The sequence below is a fragment of the Phocoena sinus genome, chromosome 3, assembly GCF_008692025.1.
Source record: "Phocoena sinus isolate mPhoSin1 chromosome 3, mPhoSin1.pri, whole genome shotgun sequence".
Classification (NCBI taxonomy): domain Eukaryota; kingdom Metazoa; phylum Chordata; class Mammalia; order Artiodactyla; family Phocoenidae; genus Phocoena; species Phocoena sinus.
The window spans coordinates 132,333,387-132,356,709 of NC_045765.1; the positions used below are offsets into that span (position 1 = coordinate 132,333,387).

Consider the following 23,323-nt stretch of genomic DNA (forward strand, 5'->3'; position numbering starts at 1 on the left):
CACAGATAAGACTGTTTCCACAGGAGACTGCAGGGGTGTGGATGTGTGTGAGTATGGATTTGACTATTTTAATTTTATTTAGTTATACTCTGCTTTCTTTCACAAGAGAATTTGAGGTGATAGACTCTAATATTGATTCTGACAGTGGATATGATTTTATGTAACACTCTTCACTCAGACTGAAATGGGTGTTAATGACTTCCTCTCTGAGAAGGTTTTTGATTCAGACGGAATAAAAAGTGCGATTTGAAATGTACAGTGAGAAGCCCCCGTATCTGGCCTGATCTGAACTGATAGTTGAACAGTTAGAATTGGTTAAAGTTGTCTTGGCATTAAAAAGTAAAATGTATACATACCCTAAATAATTTATTTTCACTTCAAACATACAGATGGTACTCATCTTTTGATATTGGGCCAAGGTCTTTTCTCTGCGTATGTGGCCACTAATTAGAGTTCTGTATCATATTTCTTGCGTGCAGCACAGCCATTACCTATGATTTTCAGCCCCTGTTTCTTTAAAGTAAAGCCATAGTTAAAGACACTTGGGGAGCCATCTTCTCCTTTCCCTCCCAATCCTTTAGAGTCATCTTACCTAAATCTAATTCCACAGCAGTTTGTTTTTAGTGACTTATTTTTATAGATTTCTTTGAACCGATCCCATTTAGTCTTTCATAGAAATAAAAATTCTCTTCTAGTTCATATTTCATTCATTGGTATCACACTTAACAACATTACTTAATGATAATAGCAAATCTGATTGCCTTGATGAGAATTATGGACAGCTCAGGAACAAAAATGAGCAGACAGGCCAGAGAGCAGTCCACCAGTCAAGAACATCAAGGGTGTAGCCTCATCATTTGGTGCTATATCCGCCAGGTGTGGACGTTCACTGTGTAGATAGCATTAATCTTTGTCTTGTATCAGTGTGATGAAGAGTCGGCTAATCCTAGACAATTAAGTGGAAGTTAATCAAGAGAGTTTTCAATTGTAATTATATGAAATTTTGTTTTGAAACCGGCTAGATATTCGTCTTCATCTGTGACTGCTTGATTTTTAACTCCTATTACACCATCAGTCCCTCTTTTGGATCACTTATGTGGCAGACGTTATTATTGCTGTCCTGCCTTCTTTTTCGTCATGGCACTTATTTTTACCCGACTTTACTTAGTTCCTTACATTTTCACTTGATATCTGTCAGTTCCTTCCACTGCTGAGTAAGCTCCATGAGGTCTGGGACTTGTACTGTGCACTTTTCTATCCCCGGAACTCAAAACAGTGAATATGTAGAATGAGAGAAGTGTGGCTGCTTCCTTTCAGCCCTTGTTTTAGGCCAATCTGATGCTCTCACTTGTCCCCAAGATCTAGTGATTTCTACTTTGAACAAGAAGGAAGGACAGAGAGTACGTACCGTGGACCTTTGATGCTCCTCCCTGAGGAGCTTTCCAATCCGGTTGCTACATCTCCTGATTCCAGGGAGGGAGCCTGATGGTTCATGCTGATAAACCATTGATTGAATCATTAACAGGTCTTTTGTTCTTTGATTTTTGCCTTAAAAATGTCAGTTCAGAGTAGTGTTTTTCCACCTCAGCATTATTGACGTTTGGGGATAGATAGCTCTTTGTTGGGGGGAAGGGGAAGCCGTCCTGTGCATTGTAGGATGTTTGGTAGCATCCCTGGCTGTTACCTACTAGATGCCCATAGCAACTACCCCCTTTGCCCACCCCACCCACCCTCCAGTTGTGACAACCAAAAATATCTCAAGAGGTTGCCAAATTTCTCCTGGGGGGCGGGAGCCACAGGGCATAGTCACCTTGCCTCTTCTTTCCCATGAAGAACTCAACTAGGACCCAAGTCCACACTAACAATGCTGTGGTAAGTCCAGTCAATGGCTTTTGAACCTTCATTTCTGGTGTTCTCTTTATGTCTGATTGTAATGTTCTCCAGACTTGTCTTTCACAGGCTTTATTCCGAGTTCAACTCGTCCTGTGTGGGTTTTTTTGGCTAAAATTCCTCAGGACAGATTACCACTCAGCTTGTCTTTCCTCAGGCCGCCTGCAAGCCTCTTTCCAAGCTCATATTTCTCAGTTGCCAGGATATTAGGCTCCTGACCATACTGCCAGCAGGAAGAGAAATTTTCTCCCCGTGACTAACGACGTGGCCGTTTGTTACCTGTTCCCCGTGCTCAGATATGTGATGGAGGCAGCTGCCAGTTCTTTCTGCCTTTTCCCCCATCTCTCCACGCCTTCCTCTTTTTCCTTTTCCTCCCAGTGTTCCCATGGTGGCTCCTTGCTGGAGCCCGAGGACAGACTGCTGACAGGAACATCCCTTGAATATCTCTGCATCTGGACAGGGCCATTGGCACCCTGCATGGGTGGCTGAGCAACGCGTGGCTTGCTGTATTTGTCTGTCTCCTGCTTAAGGCCCAAGAATTTGAATCTGCTCCAACATCTAAATGTTGCCGTTGTTAGGACAGCACGCTGCCATAGTACCACAGGGCCAATATTAAACATGTTTATTTGGGTTCCATATATTAAGATTTTGATTTGTTACTACTGCTGTTGCTTTCTGATGCCTCACAACTGTGACACTGAGATAGGGGACATATAGTCCGTTATAAAAGCCAAATAAACTAGAATATGTAAACTATATTTGAAAGATTTTTGTATCTTTAACCATTGTAAATATAAATATATTTCTCCTAATGTTTTGTTGAGTCAAAGAATCCTTTGAGTTGGCCAACTGATAGTGGTTTGGTGAAGCACATTAAGGGTACCAATATTGAATAAGCAGGAGGAAGAGTTAATACCCTGCAAAAATGAAGCATGTCCTCCCGGTTGTCTGATCATTGACTGAGGTGTATTTAAGGTATGCAGCCTCGTACAACAGGAAAAACTGAGTATGAGGCATGGCCAGAAACCAATTTTAAAATATACAAGAGTTTTTGAAGGAAAATTCGAAGCGTGAAATAATATAGTGATTGTCATTCATGTGTCAGCTCACATCAAGTTACCTCAAATGTTTTAGTGAAGTTAAGTCTTTGGGGGTTGAAATTTGATGTTCACTCCGAGGCACATGTTGGATTTGAAATATACCAGGCTTGGGGTCTTCTTTCTCTCATGCCATTTTGCAGAATCGTAGGCTTTGGTGGGAAACAGTGCAGTTCCGTAACACAAAAGCATAAATTCTCAGATTGGTAGGTCCTCGGAGCACATCTGCCAGTCCCCGTCTAAAGTGTTTAGCAAAGCAGAAGAGGAATAATCTAATTGGGTTGATCCATTTCAATTACTGAGACAGACACAATTGTTGGTAATGGATGAGTTGTTGTTGTTTTTTTTCCAATACCTCTTAACCTCATAAACTATGGAATTCATATCTTCAACATGCACTTCACAGTAGCAAGATATCTACCCCTCTTCCCACCCACTCGGCCATTTCAATATGCACAGTTAATGAGTATTAAGTTTAAAAAATAACCTTAAAAGAATCAATTTCATGGTGAATGCATCTAGTTAAGCAAGCCATTTAAACAACATTTTACTCGTGTGTAGCAGACCATTTTATAAGTTACTGATAGCTTTACAAGCCTGTGTTTCAGACAAGCTAATTGGCTGTCTCTGATGTGTTTGGGGCTTTCACTCATTAACTCTCCTTCCTGTCTAGTACATACTTGACTAGCTCTCATACATATAGGTAGGACTTTTTTAACAACCGTATTCTCTTGCCAGGAGAAAAGTTTTCATAGATAGATTTCTTCCTACTTATGGTATTTGCCTTCTTGAAATAAAAATAAATCATAATTGAGTATTATCCCAAACATGGAAGATACAGAATCAAGTATAACACCCTAAAAATGCTTGGTATCCAAAATGAATGTCGTTTTGAAAGAATGGAATAAAGGGAGGAGAGAAGAGAAAAAAGAAAAAGTGGTGAGCTGTTGGAAGCTGGCTGCCTCTGTAATTAATGGCTATGTTATAGATGTTATTGAAAAGGCCGATGCCTGCGCCTGCATGCAAAGACAAGCGTACTGGTGCTTCTCTTTTTGCATGTGTCAATGCTTTCCATTCTCTGAGATAAGAATTAGTTGCTTTATTTGAACACAGATTAAAGGAATAGCTCAAAACGTAAGCGTCCTATGGGTCTTGAGATTTCTTGAGTGGTTCTGTTTTCCATGATAGGCTGTTTACTTTTCTGTTTACAAAACAATTCACTGCAGCTGCCTGTTGGTGTATGTATATAATAGAGTTTAAATCAGCTAGGCCTATAGTTTCAAAACTGTTCATGAAATCCCACCTCCTATATGAAACCTTGGCCTAATTAATTGTGAAGAGTGGTAACTTCTCTCCAATATTCAGTTTCTCTCCTTTACTAACATTTTAATATGGGGTGAAATATACTACATATTGTGTTGCCCTTTTCATTATAGTTTCATTGTACTGGATACATTAGAGAATACAAAATAATTTTTTCATTGTTTGTGCCTTCAAGGAACTGAGGAGTCATACATATGAAAAAAATTAGAGAATAATTATCCCAAGTCTGTGTTATTTTAGTAAAACTAGAAGATCCTAGTGACTCTGGGTGAAAATGGAGTTCACCTTAGACTTGTGGGGATACTTCATCCCCGATGAGTCTGGATATCTTAACCCATTCATTTATATAATAACTATTGATAATGTCTGTTTTAAAGAGAAGGTAATGGCTCACATAAATGAATTCATAATTGCCAAAAAGTAGAAGAAGCTCAAATGTCCATCAGCTGATGAACCTGGATAAACAAAATACAGCCTATCCGTAGAATATAACATTATTCAGCCATAAAAAGGAATGAAGTACTGGTACATGCTGCATATGGTGAACCTTGAAAACATTATGCAAAGTGAAAGAAAGCAGGCACAATTTAATTTAAAATGTGTAAGCGATCAGAATTGGCCTCCTATGTAGAGAGGTATGAGTGTTTACTTAAACTTGTAAATAGTATTAGACTAGCTCAGAACTTGAGAGTCATTGAATATATAAATTTAATGGAAGAAATTTTTAAGTATTCTTACTAGAAAATAAATAATTCCTAGCTACTTCAGGATGTTTTGATTCTTAAGATAGTCTAAGAAAATTGAATATATTAAACTTATAAATGGAGTTTTGAAATGTTTAAAGTGGTTAACTTAATTAAGTTTTTAAATGGACCTAAATAATATTCATCCCCCTGAATGTATTTGTTAAAACTTAACAGATGTATAAATAGAGTATTAAGACTTTTAAGTTGAATATAATAGTTTCAGGAAAAACTAGGTTTCAGATACTATAAATTTAATAAATTGTATATCCCTTTTAAAACTGCAAAGTAACAATAACTGGTATTTCTGCGCACTAAAAGCCATCCTTAAGGACACCAAAACCCTCAAACTGACAGGTTACCCCGTACCCTGGAGTCCCTGTGGCCTTTAGGAAGTCTCCACATGAAAGAAACCCAGGCTGAACACAGAGAAGAAAAAAATAGGGCTTTGCTGAGAGGTGTCCCTTCTGCCTGCTAGACCACAACTGAGAACATCTGAAATTATAAGTGGGGCCTGGCCAGGTTGAAAAGCCAACTTCTCTGTCCCCCTAAAGTGTGAGGTAGAGCGGAGAGGAAGAGGGCTGGCAAGCCAGGTCACACGGAGGCCCCTGCCAAGGGCTTCTTGTGCCTCTGCTGGACAAAGCACGAAGCTGCAGGATGTGGTAGGCCAGGGTTTGGGAACTTTTTTTTCTCTAAGGAGCCGGATAGTAACTCTTCTAGGCTTTGCAGGACACGCTGTCTCTGTGGCAATGACTCAGTTTCGCCATTGTAGCATGAAAGCAGCCATAAATAAGTGAATAAGCATGACTAGGTTCCAATAAAACTTTATTTACGGGGAATTCATAGTGGCGTGGTGCGGAGGAGGGAACCAACAGTGGCTACTGTGACTAAGGTCACTTCGACTTTGCAAAGTTTCTTCTATAACATTAAGGCTTCCCCTTGAGGTGATAGGAGGACATCTGCTGGGGCTTCAAAGATGTTGCTTTGCACCTGTGGATGGAGGCATCTGGGGTGGGAAGCAGGAGCTGGAGCCAGGGCCCATGTGCAGGCATCCCTGCAGGCTGCTGCAGGCCGGGTAGAATCACTGGAGTAGTGGAGGGTGCCAATGGGGAGACTGGGTCTATTTCACTGCCCCCTGAAAACAGGAAGCATCTAAACCTAAGTCTGTGCTTTTCACAGTGATTGTCTGCTAAGCAAGATTTGGGGCTAAGTGCATGAACCCCCACACACACCCAGGTATATCAAAAAGAGAAAATAGGTATATTGATCATTTGTTCTGTAATTCTAGATTAGCAAATTAAGCAAAAATAGGAGTGCTTTTCAGATCCTAAATCTCACCAGCAAAGCAAATGGGGTCATTTTATTTGGCTCTTCTGGGGCAGGCTAAAACCTCCTGTGCAGTGGAAGCCTAGGTTTCTATATAATTATTGTCACAACATATAGCGTTCTAGACACGTCAGAGGTTACTGCCTGGGCAAAGAGACTTCTAATAAGGGTGAGGCTCAATCACAGGTCACAACCTGCAATCATTTGTCTGGTTTTTAATTATTCCAAGGTCAGACAGGCTGCCCTCTGCTTAAGAAACAAGCTGTCTTATCAGAACTACAATTTTATATTACACTTTTATATTACTGCTTTTATATCGAAAGCAGGCGTCCATTATAAATATACATCCCAAAGTAATACTACGTATTGGTTAACGTCAAGTTGCCATTTTCTGGTCTCTATTAGTACTCAGTGAAAAGGTATAATATCTACTCTGTGTTGTCATGTCTTTGTAACTGTGGCAAATTGGTTTTACTTGTATTATTTACTTCTGCCTTTAATGACATATTTAGTACCTTTCTAAGGATTTCAAAATCCTGAAAGCAGTACAGTGAAAAGGGGAACAGCTGGTGCAGCTCTCTCTAGACTAACCTTTCTTTGAACAAGCTGCCAAGAATGCACGCTGAAGAATCTTAATGGCGCCCAGCACTTTATCTCCGGACCCCGTCCTGGAGCCGTGGCATGGGCAAAGTTCTCTCTGACTTTGTTGAGGGTTGCCAAGTGAAGCCTGTTCCATGAGCTTCTGCAGTGAAGACAGCTAAGCTAGAGGGTCCCTTTGCAAACATCCATACAAGATGCATATACTCAGTGATGTGCTGGTAAGCATTTAACAGCCAATTCTCTAGAAAGAAAAAGTCCTGGTTTGTTGCTCTTGCCTATTTCCACAGTGTAAATACTCCAAACCATGGCCAATTGCACGACCTGTGTGATTTGACATCCTTGTGTCTGGAATTGGAAAGAGAAGGCACACAGTCAGTATTTCAATACAAAGGTTTTCCCACAGTGTGACGTATAAATACAATAGGTGCATCTGCTGTAGTGACTACAGTAAGGAGCTAGGGTGTAACTGAGCAAGGACGGCTACAGTCATGGACAATATCGTGCAGAATTGCACAGTCCGGGCTTCCCTGGTGGCGCAGTGGTTGAGAGTCCGCCTGCCGATGCAGGGGACACGGGTTCGTGCCCCGGTCCAGGAAGATCCCACATGCCGCGGAGCGGCTGGGCCCGTGAGCCATGGCCACTGAGCCTGCGCATCCGGAGCCTGTGCTCCACAACCGGAGAGGCCGCGACAGTGAGAGGCCCGCGAACCGCAAAAAAAAACAAAAAATTGCACAGTCCATTCAGGCTCAGTTAACATCCTCTTAATTGGAGCCCTGGGGTAAATTTATCATCCAGACGTACTTTTTTTTTTTTTTTTAATTGAACTACAGTTGATTTACAATGTTGTGTTAGTTTCAGGTGTACAGCAAAGTGATTCAGTTATATCTATGTATTCTTTTTCAAATTATTTTCCATTATAGGTTATTACAAGATATCAAATACAGTTCTCTGTGCTATACAGTAGGTCCTTGTTGTTTATCTATTTTCTTTATAATAGTATGTATCTATTAATCCCAAACTTTTAATTTATCCCTCCCCCCCCCGACCATACTTTTATCAAAGAGTTAAGAACCAATATGAACCTGTCCCCAAAAAACATTATTCATACAGTTCTTTAAAGAGTACAAACCATGCAATGGACACATTGCTATGACAAGGAAACCATATTGAATCCACTGGGTTCAAGATAGTTAACTGAGTCGTGTTCTCTTTCATCATCCTCCAGCTCTCCCTTCTACCCATCAAATCCACAACTGCAATTTTTCCTGGCTTTCAGAATTTTGTTGACGATCCTCACCCTGTAGTCTCTACCGTCTGTCTTATCTGTTGACCTGTCACTATCAATTCGAAGGAGCCAAAGTTGTCAACCTAGACTCCGTGAGTCCTGATTCCTTCTCAAAAGATGAAGAAAGAAGGTGCCTTTGTTCTGAAGTGTTTTTTTTTTAACAATCTTCTATCAAGATACTTCTTATTCAAATTGACTTACATGATTTCAGAATTATTCTAAATAATAATATCCCTCTTCATGTGAATCAATTGCTTTTCCTACTTTCAGTTGAAGTATAGTCAGAGTGCTCTAAGTGAGTGAAAAAGCCTTTTGTAAACTGTACAGTACTGAACAGTCTTTCATGGCCACTAAAAAGCCAGGAGCAGGGTGGGGACTTGTAATCTTAAAACACAAATGATGGGCTTCCCTCGTGGCGCAGTGGTTGAGAGTCCGTCTGCCAATGCAGGGGACACGGGTTCGTGCCCCGGTCCGGGAAGATCCCACATGTCACGGAGCGGCTGGGCCCGTGATCCATGGCTCCTGAGCCAGCGTGTCCAGAGCCTGTGCTCCGCACCGGGAGAGGCCACAACAGTGACAGACCCGCGTACCGCAAAAAAAACAAAACAAAACAAAACAAAACACAAATGATGAGGAACGTCCCCTCATCCGGCTGTTGTTTCTGTTTTGTTTTGGTTTTACAGTATTCTCTCAAATCAGTGGAACCCCATACACTGGCAAGGGGAGCGCTGGCACAGGTAGCTCATTAGAGCATGTTCACGAGGCTCATTCAAGAGGCAGTGGTTGAATGAATGAAGCTATAGGAAGCCAGCTTTCAGGATGCAGATTTCCAAAACTGCTTATACTAATCCTCACTCCACCACAGCCACCCGCAAGCTTAAGAGAGGTCCGTTATAATTGGCTAGTTTTTTGCAGAGGGAATATACGTGTTGTGTGTAGATGGAGATCTGGGGAAGATGGGAGAGGAGAGAAAATATCCAGCTTCTATCTCTAGTGGTGAATGTATGCAAAAACAAGCTAATAGCCCCAGACAGGCTCAAGAGATACCTGCATCCACAGGGACAGGATCTGGACACGTGGTATTCTGGACGTGTGAGGGGAGAGGGTGCTTTTAGTTACAGCAGTGACTGGTCGGTGCTAATGGCATTGCATTCATTAGAACTAGAGGTGACATGTTCTAGGGTACACAGCACAGTCCCGTGCATCCTAAAGAATTGTCACAACCCCCCTTTTTAATGTCTTGCCACACATTCATGTGGGTCAAAGCACTGTTTATAAATATCTGAGCTTACAAAGCAACTCTATGTAACATGAAAACACTAAGTAACCCCTTGTGGAGCATTCTATCACCCAGCTCCCCAAAAGTGTTTAAAGGAAAACGAGGCCAACTCTGACCACACACTACTTACATGGTTTAATAACAAAAACAGAAAAAAACAAGCAGCTTATCGTCATAAATAAAATAAGATTTGCAGGTTTTTAAAAAGGAATGACCTATCATTGCAGTTCAGAAACTATTTACGTGACTTCTAGAAATGTAGTCACAACAGGTTTGCAGGAATTAAAAATAAAATTTTTGAATGTGAAGTAAGGGCAAGATAGGAAAAACAGTGAGTATCATTACAACCCCATTAGGGGTCCTGTAAGTAGGAAAGAATTGTTTTGTTACTTCTCTACTCAAGGAAACATAAAGGACATCTCCTACCCAATGAGTGGGTCTCCTATGCTATGTAATGTCTCACAGGTTCAACAGCTGCTACAAACATTATCAGCAATGAGGTGGTGCCGATTTGTCTCTGTTATATTAGGACTTTACAGTAAATGAAATGTGTGGATAACAATGCAGTAATTCAAATCACCCAGAAGTTTTGTGAGTGAAGAAAGGGCTCTGATGACATAGCTAAAATAGGTTGGCAACTTATAGTGACTTTGTTTTCCTATCTCTAGGGCGGATCCATGGCCACTAACAAATGCCCACTCTCTGTGGCCATCCCGAAAATAGCTCGATGCCCACACGTTGCCAGGCAGCTGTATTCTGAGGTCATTCCCCCAAGTGCCATCCCCAGAGGCCAATGTGAAACAACCACCAGCTCCTAATTCTAGCAGTTTCCAGTTAGCCATGACATTTAAGTAGCTGATAAAGCAGTCGAAAGAGTTGGGTTCATTTCTCTTGAATCATTTTTAAAATGTTTATCTTGATAAGAAAATAACCTTTAAAAAATGATGTCGATCATAAAAAATAGATCCTTGCATCATAGGCAGTTTTTTTAAACCTTAAAAATAATAAGGTTATTATGTAAGCACATGTAAGCATATGATTTATGTTAGTCAAACTTAAACATCTTTCTTTAAAATTATACATTGGCATACAGAAAGACAGAGAAAGCAATCATGGACAAGTCAAGTGTGACAGTGGGTCATTTTTATTGTAGTGATTGAGGGGAGGCGGTAAAATGTGAACTTCAGGTTAATATAAGAAAACAAAATAAAAAATGTTATCCTAAAGAAAAAAGTTCAAGGCAGAACATTAAGTCTTCATCTTCTCCTCTCTTGTATTGTACTCTTTGGCTTTAGAAACATAAAACTCTGGGTAATGAAAATCTATGTTCTTGTGGCAAACATAGTCACTTACTGTACTTGAGTATCATTGGAATGCCAAACTTGTTTTTAAAATGATATTATAAAGGTAGAGTGGTGGGGAATCATTTGGATACCAGTAGGGTGAATATGGCAGAATTAGGTACCCACTTAGGTTACAGATGTGAAAATCTCGGGTTACCCAGCCGCATTTGCCAGCTTAACACCAATAGGCTCCTTCATCTGGTGACCACCCTGTAATTGAAGCTTCCATTTCCTTCTCATGTTTAATATTCATCAGGAACAACTTCTGAAACATAACTACCTTTGGACATCTTTATTATCTTCCAAGTGTGCCTACGTCATAGACTATATTTTCAGTTGCCTAGTAACCAACCTGATGAGTGGCTAAAATCCTTACTGTGCTTTTGTGACTAATCCATATTGCAAAATGTCACAAGTTATGATATTTTGTGATTATTTACATCTAACGTTGTTTTTAAATTAGCTGTCAATATGCTACTAGTATGAATTCTGTGAATTTTTAAGTAAACCATTCGGAGGAAGTAGTGTTAGTAATATGCACTTACTGTATTAGTCTTTATTTTAATAGTATTGGATTTCTTGCCACTAGTCCTCTTCCCAGGTCTTAGCAATACTTAAAATGCTGTCCTTTTAAATTCGAGGTTATAAAATGTGACAAGGGTACAAATTCCTTCGTGTACCAGATTTGCATGTGACATGCTGTCCACTCTTGATGGGAGGCATCATTGATCAAATACCAGACTGGTAAGCACAGGCTTCCCCAATTTTGCACTTAGTGGCGTGATCTGAAACCTGTCTTTGTGGCAGAATCAAGGAGACTAGCATCTCAGATTTAAAACTCTTTAGAGCAGCCACCTCCTCCTTCTAGCTATAGATTTAAACATGATCCCCACCTGTTACTCCTACCAGCTCTTCTCTCCCCCTGCTGGCCCACAGCTCCCTCAGTCCACTGACTGGCAGCCCTTCTCTTGGTGCGGCAAGGTTGGTCCTTGGTGCTGGTCATTGCACAAGCAATTGCATATATATATATTTTTTTTTGACTCATCAATTCTTCATTAAATTTTTTTTTTGAATTTTTAAATTTAATTTAATTTTATTTTTTATACAGCAGGTCCTTTTTAGTTATCAATTTTATACACATCAGTGTATACATGTCAAACCCAATCGCACAATTCATCACACCACCACCCCCTCCCCCGCCGCGGCTTTCCCCACTTGGTGTCCATACATTTGTTCTCTACATCTGTGTCTCCATTTCTGCCCTGCAAACCGGTTCATCTGTACCATTTTTCTAGGTTCCACATGTATGTGTTAATATACGATATTTGTTTTTCGCTTTCTGACTTATTTCACTCTGTATGACAGTCTCTACATCCAGCCACGTCTCTACAAATGACCCAGTTTTGTTCCCTTTTACAGCTGAGTAATATTCCATTGTATATATGTAACACATCTTCTTTATCCATTTGTCTGTTGATGGGCATTTAGGTTGCTTCCATGACCTGGCTATTGTAAATAGTGCTGCAGTGAACATTAGGGTGCATGTGTCTTATTAAATTATGGTTTTCTGGGCTTCCCTGGTGGCGCAGTGGTTGAGAGTCCGCCTGCCGATGCAGGGGACACAGGTTCATGCCCCGGTCCGGGAAGATCCCACATGCCGCGGAGCGGCTGGGCCCGTGGGCCGTGGCCACTGAGCCTGCATATCTGGAGCCTGTGCTCCGCAGCGGGGGAGGCCACAACAGTGAGAGGCCCGTGTACCCCAAAAAAAAAAAAAAAAAAAATTATGGTTTTCTCTGGGTATATGCCCAGTAATGGGATTGCTGGATCATATGGAAATTCCATTTTTAGTTTTCTAAGGAACCTCCATACTGTTCTCCGTAGTGGCTGTATCAATTTACATTCCCATCAACAATGCAAGAGGGTTCCCTTTTCTCCACACCCTCTCCAGCATTTGTTGTTTGTAGATTTTCTGATGATGCCTATTCTAACTGATGTCAGGTGATACCTCATTGTAGTTTTGATTTGCATTTCTCTAATAATTAGTGATGTTGAGCAGCTTTTCATGTGCTTCTTGCCCATCTGTATGTCTTCTTTGGAGAAATGTCTATGTAGGTCTTCTACCCATTTTTTGACTGGGTTGTTTGTTTTTTTAATATTGAGCTTCATGAGCTGTTTATATATTTTGGAGATTAATCCTTTGTCCGTTGATTCGTTTGCAAATATTTTCTCCCATTCTGAGGGTTGTCTTTTTGTCTTGTTTATGCTTTCCTTTGCTGTACAAAAGCTTTGAAGATTCACTAGGTCCCATTTGTTTATCTTTGTTTTTATTTCCATTACTCTAGGAGGTGGATCAAAAAAGATCTTGCTGTGATTTATGTCAAAGAGTTCTTCCTGTGTTTTCCTCTAAGAGTTTTATTGTGTCCGGTCTTACATTTAGGTATCTAATCCATTATGAGTTTATTTTTGTGTATGGTGTTAGGGAGTGTTCTAATTTCATTCTTTTACATGTAGCTGTACAATTTGCCCAGCACCACATATTGAAGAGACTGTCTTTTCTCCTTTGTATATCTTTTCCTCCTTTGTCATAAATTAGTTAACCATACATGCGTGGGTTTATCTCTGGGATTTCTATCTTGTTCCATTGATCTATGTTTCTGTTTTTGTGCCAGTACCATATTGTCTTGATTACTGTAGCTTTGTCGTATAATCTGAAGTTAGGGAGTCTGATTCCTCCAGCTCCGTATCTTTCCCTCAAGACTGCTTTGGCTATTCAGGGTCTTTTGTGTCTCCATACGAATTTTAAAATTTTTTGTTCTAGTTCCATAAAACATGCCATTGGTAACTTGATAGGGATTACACTGAAGCTGTAGATTACTTTGGGTATTATAGTCATTTTCACAATATTGATTCTTCCAATCCAAGGACATGGTATATCTCTCCATCTGTTGGTATCATCTTTAATTTCTTTCATCAGTGTCTTATAGTTTTCTACATACAGGTCTTTTGTCTCCCCAGGTAGGTTTATTCCTAGGTATTTTATTCTTTTTGCTGGAGTGGTAAATGGGAGTGTTTCCTTAATCTCTCTTTCAGATTTTTCATCGTTAGTGTATAGGAATGCAAGAGATTTCTGTGCATTAATTTTGTATCCTGCAGCATTACCAAATTCATTGATTAGCTCTAGTAGTTTTCTGGTGGCATCTTTAGGATTCTCTATGTATAGTATCATGTCATCTGCAAACAGTGACAGTTTTACTTCTTCTTTTCCAATTTGTATTCCTTTTATTTCTTTTTCTTCTCTGATTGCCATGGCTAGGACTTGCAAAACTATGTTGAATAATAGTGGTGAGAGTGGACATCCTTGTCTTGTTCCTGATCTTAGAGGAAATGCTTTCAGTTTTTCACCATTGAGAATGGTGTTTGCTGTGGGTTTGTCGTATACGGCCTTTATTATGTTGAGGTAGGTCCCCTCTATGCCCATTTTCTGGAGAGTTTTTATCATAAATGGGTGTTGAATTTTGTCAAAAACTTTTTCTGCATCTATTGATATGATCATATGGTTATTATTTTTCAGTTTGTTAATATGGTTTATCACATTGATTGATTTGCGTATATTGAAGAATCCTTGCATCCCTGGGATAAATCCCACTTGATTATGGTGGATGATCCTTTTAATGTGTTGCTGGATTCTGTTTGCTAGTATTTTGTTGAGGATTTTTGCATCTATATTCATCAGTGATTTTGGTCTGTAATTTTCTTTTTGTAGTATCTGTGTCTGGTTTTTATATCAGGGTGATGTTGGCCTCATAGAATGAGTTTGGGCGTGTTCCTTCCTCTGCAATTTTTTGGAAGTTTGAGAAGGGTGTGTGTTAGCTCTTCTCTAAATGTTTGATAGAATTCACGTGTCTAGCCATCTGGGCCTGGACTTTTGTTTGTTGGAAGATTTTTAATCACAGTTTCAAATTCATTACTTGTTATTGGTCTGTTCATATTTTCTATTTCTTCCTGGTTCAGTCTTGAAAGGTTATACCTCTCTAAGAAGTTGTCCATTTCTTCCACGTTGTCCATTTTATTGGCATAGAGTTGCTTGTAATAGTCTCTTAGGATGCTTTGTATTTCTGCAGTGTCTGTTGTAACTTCTCCTTTTTCATTTCTAATTTTATTGATTTCAGTCCTCTCCCTTTTATCTTGCTGAGTCTGGCTAATGGTTTCTCAATTTTGTTTATCTTCTCAAAGAACCAGCTTTTAGTTTTATTGATCTTTGCTATTGTTTTGTTTCTATTTCATTTATTTCTGCTCTGATCTTTATGATTTCTTTCCTTCTACCAACTTTGGGTTCTGTTTGTTGTTCTTTCTGTAGTTCCTTTAAGTATAAGATTAGATTGTTTTTTTGAGATTTTTCTTGTTTCTTGAGGTAGGCTTGTATAGCTATAAACTTCCCTCTTAGAACTGCTTTTGCTGCATCTCATAGGTTTTGGATCATCATGTTTTCATTGTCATTTGTCTCTAGGTATTTTTTGATTTCCTCTTTGATTTCTTCAGTGATCTCTCGGTTATTTAGTAATGTATTGTTTAGCCTCCATGTGTTTGTGTTTTTTACGTCTTTTTCCCTGTAATTCATTTCAAATCTCATAGCGTTGTGGTCTGAAAAGATGCTTGATATGATTTCAGTTTTCTTAAATTTACTGAGGCTTGATTTGTGACCGAAGATGTGATCTATCCTGGAGAATGTTCTGTGTGCACTTGAGAAGAAAGTGTAGTCTGCTGTTTTGGGATGGAATGTCCTATAAATATCAATTAAATCTATCTGGTCTATTGTGTCATTTAAAGCTTCTGTTTCCTTATTTATTTTCATTTTGGATGATCTGTCCATTGGTGTAAGTGAGGTGTTAAAGTCCCCCACTATTATTGTGTTAGTGTCAATTTCCCCTTTTATAGCTGTTAGCAGTTACCTTATGTATTGAGGTGCTCCTATGTTGGGTGCATATATATTTACAATTGTTATATCTTCTTTTTGGATTGATCCCTTGATCATTATATAGTGTCCTTCCTTGTCTCTTGTAACATTCTTTATTTTAAAGTCTATTTTATCTGATATGAGTATTGCTACTCCAGCTTTCTTTTGATTTCCATTTGCATGGAATATCTTTTTCCATCCCCTCACTTTCAGTGTGTATGTGTCCCTAGGTCTGAAGTGGGTCTCTTGTAGACAGCATATATATGGGTCTTGTTTTTTTATCCATTCAGCAAGCCTGTGTCTTTTGGTTGGAGCATTTAATGCATTCACATTTAAGGTAATTATCAATATGTATGTTCCTATGACCATTTTCTTAATTGTTTTGGGTTTGTTTTTGTAGGTCCTTTTCTTCTCTTGTGTTTCCCACTTAGAGAAGTTCCTTTAGCATTTGTTGTAGACCTGGTTTGGTGGTGCTGAATTCTCTTCACTTTTGCTTGTCTGTAAAGCTTTTGATTTCCCCATCAAATCTGAATGAGATCCTTGCTGGATAGCGTAATCTTTTTTGTAGGTTCTTCCCTTTCATCACTTTAAGTATATCATGCCACTCCCTTCTGGCTTGTAAAGTTTCTGCTGAGAAATCAGCTTTTAACCTTATGGGAGTTCCCTTGTATATTATTTGTCGTTTTTCCCTTGCTGCTTTCAATAATTTCTTTGTCTTTAATTTTTGCAAGTTTGATTACTATTTGTCTCGGCATGTTTCTCTTTGGGTTTATCCTGTATGGGACCCTCTGCACTTCCTGGACTTGGGTGGCTATTTCCTTTCCCATGTTAGGGAAGTTTTCAACTATAATCTCCTCAAATATTTTCTTGTGTCCTTTCTCTCTCTTTTCTCCTTCTGGGACCCCTGTAATGAGAATGTTGTTGCATTTAATGTTGTCCCAGAGATCTCTTAGGCTGTCTTCATTTCTTTTCATTCTTTTTCTTTTCTGTTCCACAGCAGTGAATTCCACCACTCTGTCTTCCAGGTCACTTATCCGTTCTTCTGCCTCAGTTATTCTGCTATTGATTCCTTCTAGTGTAGTTTTCATTTCAGTTACTGCATTGTTCATCTCTGTTTGTCTGTTCTTTAATTCTTCTAGGTCTTTGTTAAACATTTCTTGCATTTTCTCGATCTTTGCCTCCATTATTTTTCTGAGGTCCTGGATCATCTTCACTATCATTATTCTGAATTCTTTTTCTGGAAGGTTGCCTATCTCCAGTTCATTTAGTTGTTTTTCTGGGGTTTTATCTTGTTCCTTCATCTGGTCCATAGCCCTCTACCTTTTCATCTTGTCTATCTTTCTGTGAATGTGGTTTTTGTTCCACAGCCTGCAGGGTTGTAGTTCTTCTTGCTTCTGCTCTCTGCCCTCTGTTGGATGAGGCTATCTAAGAGGCTTGTGCAAGTTTCCTGATGGGAGGGAGTGGTGGTGGGTAGAGCTGACTGTTACTCTGATGGGCGGAGCTCAGTAAAACTTTAATCCGCTTGACTGCTGATGGGTTTGTCTGCGTTCCCTCCCTGTTGGTTGTTTGGCCTGAGGCAACCCAACACTGGAGCCTACATGGGCTCTTTGGTGGGGCTTATGGCGGACTCTGGGAGGGCTCACACCAAGGAGTACTTCCAAGAACTTATGCTCCCAGTGTCCTTGTCCCCATGGTGAGCCACAGCCACTGCCCACCTCTGCAGGAGACCCTCCAACACTAGCAGGTAGGTCTGATTCAGTCTCCCCTGGTGTCACTGCTCCTTCCCCTGTGTCCCGATGCACACACTACTTTGTGTGTGCCCTCCAAGAGTGGAGTCTCTGTTTCCCTCAGTCCTGTCAAAGTCCTGCAATCAAATCCCGCTAGCCTTCAAAGTCTGATTCTCTAGGAATTCCTCCTCCTGTTTCCAGACCCCCAGGTTGGGGACCTGACGTGCGGCTCAGAACCTTCACTCCATTGGGTGGACTTCTGTGGTATAAGTGTTCTCCAGTCTGCGAGTCACCCACCCAGCAGTTATGGGATTTGACTTTACTGTGATTGCGCCCCCCCCTACCGTCTCACTGTGGCTTCTCCTTTGTATTTGGATGTGGGGTATCTTTTTTGGTGAGTTCCAGTGTCTTCCTGTCAATGATTGTCCAGTAGCTAGTTGTGATTCTGCTGTTCTCACAAGAGGGAGTGACAGCACGTCCTTCTACTCCACCGTCTTGGTTCCTAATCTCATATTCTTTTTGAAGTAAGTCATTTTCAGAGCCCTGAAGAAAAAAAACTAAGAGAATGGAGTCTACATTTTCCATAAGAGGGAATCCTCTTAACAACATGATTTGTAAAATACCTTGGCCAAAAATTGTCCTGAAATTGTGGACCCATTTTCTGGTCTGTAGGTGAGCTTTCCATTACTCTTCAGAATCAGAATTAATGAGAGTTCTTCCATTCTCAAGGGCTTCTTTTGCTTTTCAGGAGTGGTATTTATTATGAATTTGCAGACATCTTTAGGAGTACTTCTGGGACACACTTGAACTGTAAAATGTTAGCATATTTGTGGTTCCTAAATTACCATAAAAACTTAGTGTTATTTATATCTTCTTACTCACATAAAAAATGTACACACATATTAATACCACTTTGAATGGTGTGTCTCTGCTGTTAACAGTAGTCTGGTGCTTGTGATGAGAAAAGCAAAATGAAACCACATTTGGAAGTGGCATCAGATTGGGACACCTTTTTTTTCTGGGTCAGGTATTGACTAAGGTAAGGCCTGGGGATTCTCCATGGCACATGAGATTTAACACAGTTCATTGACCAAGAATGTCTTTGAACAATGCCTCTTCTGATGTTGCCACTCACTGTATTTGATGTTATGTAAACCCTGCTGGGCTATAAATACAATGTCCTTTTCTTGTGTGATGTAGTGTGTGTTTGTGTGTGTGTGTGTGTGTGTGTTTGTAACTTCGTGAACTTTGTACTTTATCATACCCTTTGAGAGAAAATCAATACTTCTGAAAGCCATAATAATTTGATATTTATTCACAGTCAGGAGTTGGTAATCCTGGATGTTATTAGTCAGTATCCTAGCCTCGTACACAGTAAGAGTGACTTGTGACCTGTTATTAATGAAACAGATTTTTCAGATAGTAACTGCTCCACCTTACATACCAGTTATAAGGTCTTGATTTTCCCCTCCCTGAAAATTCAGGACTGGGGGGGAAAAAGAGCTAGGAGACTTTATGTATGTACGTGTATTTATGTAAGTTTATATATGCAGATACATACACTCGGTTTCTATCCTCTTTCTTAGAAAACCACCTTCCCAGGTCTCAGAAATACATGCCAGAGACATGTATTTAAATGAGAGAAAGGATTATTTAAATTATTTTTGTTGTTGTTGTGTGTGTATTTGATGGTCAAAATAATTGTCTTGTGTAATCAGTAGTGTACATATTATCGGCCGTCACCAATTTAATAAATTAACAAGGTAATGTAGTGAAAGCTACTGTGCTAGAGTTATTTTGATTGAATTGCAACTTTTTGGTGTCTGCAGTGTATTTTTGCCCTGTGCCATAGTACATATAATTCTTTCTTAGACTTCGTCAGACCTCCCATGCCGTTAAGTGAATGGATGGAATGGTAGCTTGCAAGGGGGTCATTCACCCCTAAAAAAAACACTCCTGGGTCACAACATATAACCCACATTATAACCACAGCTGTGGATGGGATTCTAGCAAGTCCCGGCCATCATGGTTCCTATAACTTCTTAAAATCCCCCTACTTCATTACTCACAAAATTTCCGTATGAGAAAGATTCCGAGATGATTAATAACATATTTCTCTCCCCCCTCCCCAATTAAGGTCAAAAAATATTTTGAACTTGAACCACTTGCACGTGGAAAACGCTGGATTCTGCAGCCCTGCTCGCTGGATGACATGGATGCACTGAAAGACAGCTTCTCTCAGCTGATAAATTTGTTAGAAGAAAAAGACCATGAAGCTGTAAGAATGTGAAATTTGGTGAAGAAAATGGGTTCCCACAAGGCCTTGAACCTATCATGTTAGTTTCTCCGTTTAATTTTATTTTGGTATCAAGACTTTAATGGCTTCAGTATCTGTTTTCTTCCAGTTATCTCAGACTCTCATCTCTCTATTAAAGTGAATATTCTGTAAATCAGGTGAATTATCATCGGCATTACCGTCAAGTATACACTACTGAGAGAGAATTTATTCTCTGTTTACCACTAATTATCTTCACCGCATGTCTCTTCCTTCTGTTGTTCTAAGCGTCTCTTCTCTAGTGTGTGCTAAAATGGATGGAATTCGTGGCTCACAGAAATCAAATCCCTTATGGAGGACTCAGGGAGACCGAGAACCTTGGCTCATTTACCCTTGGTTTGGGGTGGAGTACTGTGTGACTAGGGCTACCCCATAATATGTGTATCATTTTCAAGATCTCTTGGGGGTTTTATTTTATCTTATTTTTAAGTTTTCTGTATACTGGCCTTACAGCATATGGGAGAAAGATGAGCACCAAAAACTTCAATTAATCACCTTACCAGAAAGGAGTATCCTGCCATAGTAAAATTGACTTGGAAGGACTTAGACAAGTTGCCTACTCTTTTTTTTTTTTTTAAATTACATCTGAAGTCTCCCTCAATCCCCTCTTCTAAGAGCAAAGACATTGTTTCTGTTTTCAAGAAGAGTTAGAGGAGATTTAGGCACAATGCATGCATCACTGATTACTATTCCATCAAGTCCTCAAATATTTTTTTAATGGAAAAATTACCCAATGTAAAGTCAAGCTGCAGTGTAACATGTTTCTAAAAATCTTTTTCTAAAAATCTTACGTCTGATTGAAATAGAGAAAATAATTTTTAAAATAAGAGATAAAAATTTTTTTAAACAGCCAAATGAAGTATAGTTTATACTGGCTAGGGCTTAAGCTGGCGTGGACTTGACAAAGATAATAAAGGCAGAATTATCTGTGTATTCATTCAGTAAGTGCTAATGTAGTTTAATGGAGTCTGTTAATGTCCCATCCAGTAATTTAAGGTCTATCAGTATTTCTCTTATAAACCTCTATTTTCAGGGGTTTCAGTATGCCCTTAAAAATGTGCTGGGGCTGCAGCAAATAAATAATTTTAGGGCCTAGATTCAGTCTTTGGAACTAATTTTTTTTCATTTAGTTTAGATGATAAAATTATACAGATAAATGTACAGGTTTACTAAATTTTGGCACCTTGGACCTTTTCTAAATCAGGAATTATCTATGGATATTGAGGTTAACGGATGAAATACTCTTTGGCACATTTTGCAGATTTTGGGCCACTTAAAATACCAAGTGACCAAATGATAGAAGACTGCTCCCTTCACCTGAGCAATAAAAACATGTTTGCAATTTTTAGGTAGCATCGACTGATTCCCAAATACCACACTCACACGGTATTACAGGGTGATGTAATACCTTGTAATTCTCCAGAAGGTATATGTCATTCAAATTTTGCTTTTGTGGTTTGATCTTGTAGGTGGATTTTAATGAAATCATTACCTTTGAAACATCGAACACTTCTTTTAAGCTTTTTTTTTAATGGAGTGCATCAAAAAAGATTCACATTCAAATTTTATCTACGGCATCCTTGAATATTATCAACCTTATATAATCCGTGAGCAGCACAAAACTTTTATTCTGAAGACCACTTACAAAAGTCCTGCTTTTATTTCGTCCTGTTGTGCTCATCTTCTATGAAACATAAATGATTATTAGGCATTGCTTTCTCTGCAAGTTCATTAAATGTAGAATGTTATCTTTTTAAGATACCGTGACTGAGTGCTCCTAAGACATCTGTTAAATGACTTCCCGTTGTCTGCGTGTGTGTTCATGTGTGCTCCAGGGATGGGCTTCTTCTCAGACCCACGACTGTCTGCAGTGTCTCAGCCGTCAGAATGAAAACATTATCAATCAGTACCCAACAACAGCTGTTTTTGACAAGTTTCTGTCTGACGCCTAATGCTTTACAACTGTCAATAAGGCTCCTTCTTTGTCTAGCAGTTCAGAGCTCGCAGTCTTGCTGCTTCCGTGCAGCATCCTGTCCTTGTAACCCTAGAATTTGCCGTGTTTGGGAAATCCACGTAGGGGGAGGGGAGAGGGCTTGGACGGACATGGGTGGGTGGGTGGTGGGTGAACGTGTCTGTCGTATTCCTACTTGTAAAATGCCACAGGTGTCTTAGTTTGCATATTCAAATATTATATAGGAAAAACAGTCTGTTATGTATTTCTTCACTTAGCTTCTCGTTATATTTATGGAAGTTATCAGTTTTTGTACCTTCTTAGCTCAAGCAGTTGCCTTTTTGTAATGGCAATTAATTTATATGACAGAACTTTGTATCTCCTGTAGTTTACAGTATCAGTTGCTAATTAACTGCCACATTGCCCTGTCTTTCTATTAAAAAATTCTGTATCTGTACTTAGAGGTTAACAGATTCACGTGGACAACGGCCAGGCAAGAAGAACTCGTATTGTCCATGATTTATATATGATTTCCACTATCTTCAAATGAAAATAAACGCTGAGTAGAATTGATGTTTTCAGACTGACTCCTTCCAGCATTAGCATTTGGGAGTCCCAGATTTCTGTTTACATTTGTGTTGCCTGTTTAAGTCTTCAAAATAAGTTCTGCTGCTCTTGGGTCAAAACAAATGATTAATTCACATTTCCTTTGAAGCCACTGTGAAAACCTTAAGAGACAAAAAAAAAAGAAGAAAAGCGCAAGTGTCTTTTCCAGTTGGTTTGTCTTCAGCAGCAATTTACTTTCATTAGAGCTATTCCTTCAGAATGGGTGAGCAGAGTCGAGACGTTAATGTCAAGTGTCATCCTTCAATCAAAGCATCATTTTATAATATTTGCTGTAAAAGCAACTTTCTAAGAGTGGCTGTTTGGTGCAATGAACTGTGTCCTTCAATGGGGATTGTTGCCCTCAGGAAATAAGTAAATATTTTTAAGTGACTCAGGAGGAAATGCTGTGTACAATATTTACAGGTCCATCTTTAAGGATGAGAGTATTCCATAAAAGAGAAAGAAAAATTAAAAGATAGATGGACGAAGAAGAGAAAGAAGGGGAGGGGAAAAAGTACATAATAGAAGGATGAAAAATACAAATCCCAGCTCTTGTTTGGTCCAAATGCAACATTATCCCGACACATTATTTAACTACACGGAAAGCTTGCAACCTGCATTCCTAGTTTTGTTTCCAAGGTAGGCAATTAGCAGTTACCACGTTCCTAAGCGTCTCAGACCTATCCAAGCAAATGTGGACAGAACTGTAAGATTTTGAAGCAAATGGGGTTTTCTTAATAATGTCCAGATGGAATATTCAGACTCGAGTGGAAACCTAATATTCATGCCTGGCTTTATCGTCTTTATAATTTTAGAGTGCGTTTTCATTAACCTCTTGACCTAATGGTGCAAACAGAAAGGAAA

General features: G+C 39.4%; 1 protein-coding gene across 1 annotated transcript in view; it reads left to right on the forward strand.

The window, feature by feature from the left end:
* ARL15 (ADP ribosylation factor like GTPase 15) overlaps positions 1–22,426 on the forward strand; it is a 421,917-nt gene extending 399,491 nt beyond the window's left edge. Inside the window, exon 5 of the mRNA XM_032628241.1 lies at positions 19,705–22,426. Within this exon, the coding sequence (XP_032484132.1) occupies positions 19,705–19,857 (153 nt within the window). The 3' untranslated portion in view covers positions 19,858–22,426. The remainder of the gene's footprint in view (positions 1–19,704) is intronic.
* The last annotated feature ends 897 nt before the right edge of the window (positions 22,427–23,323 follow it).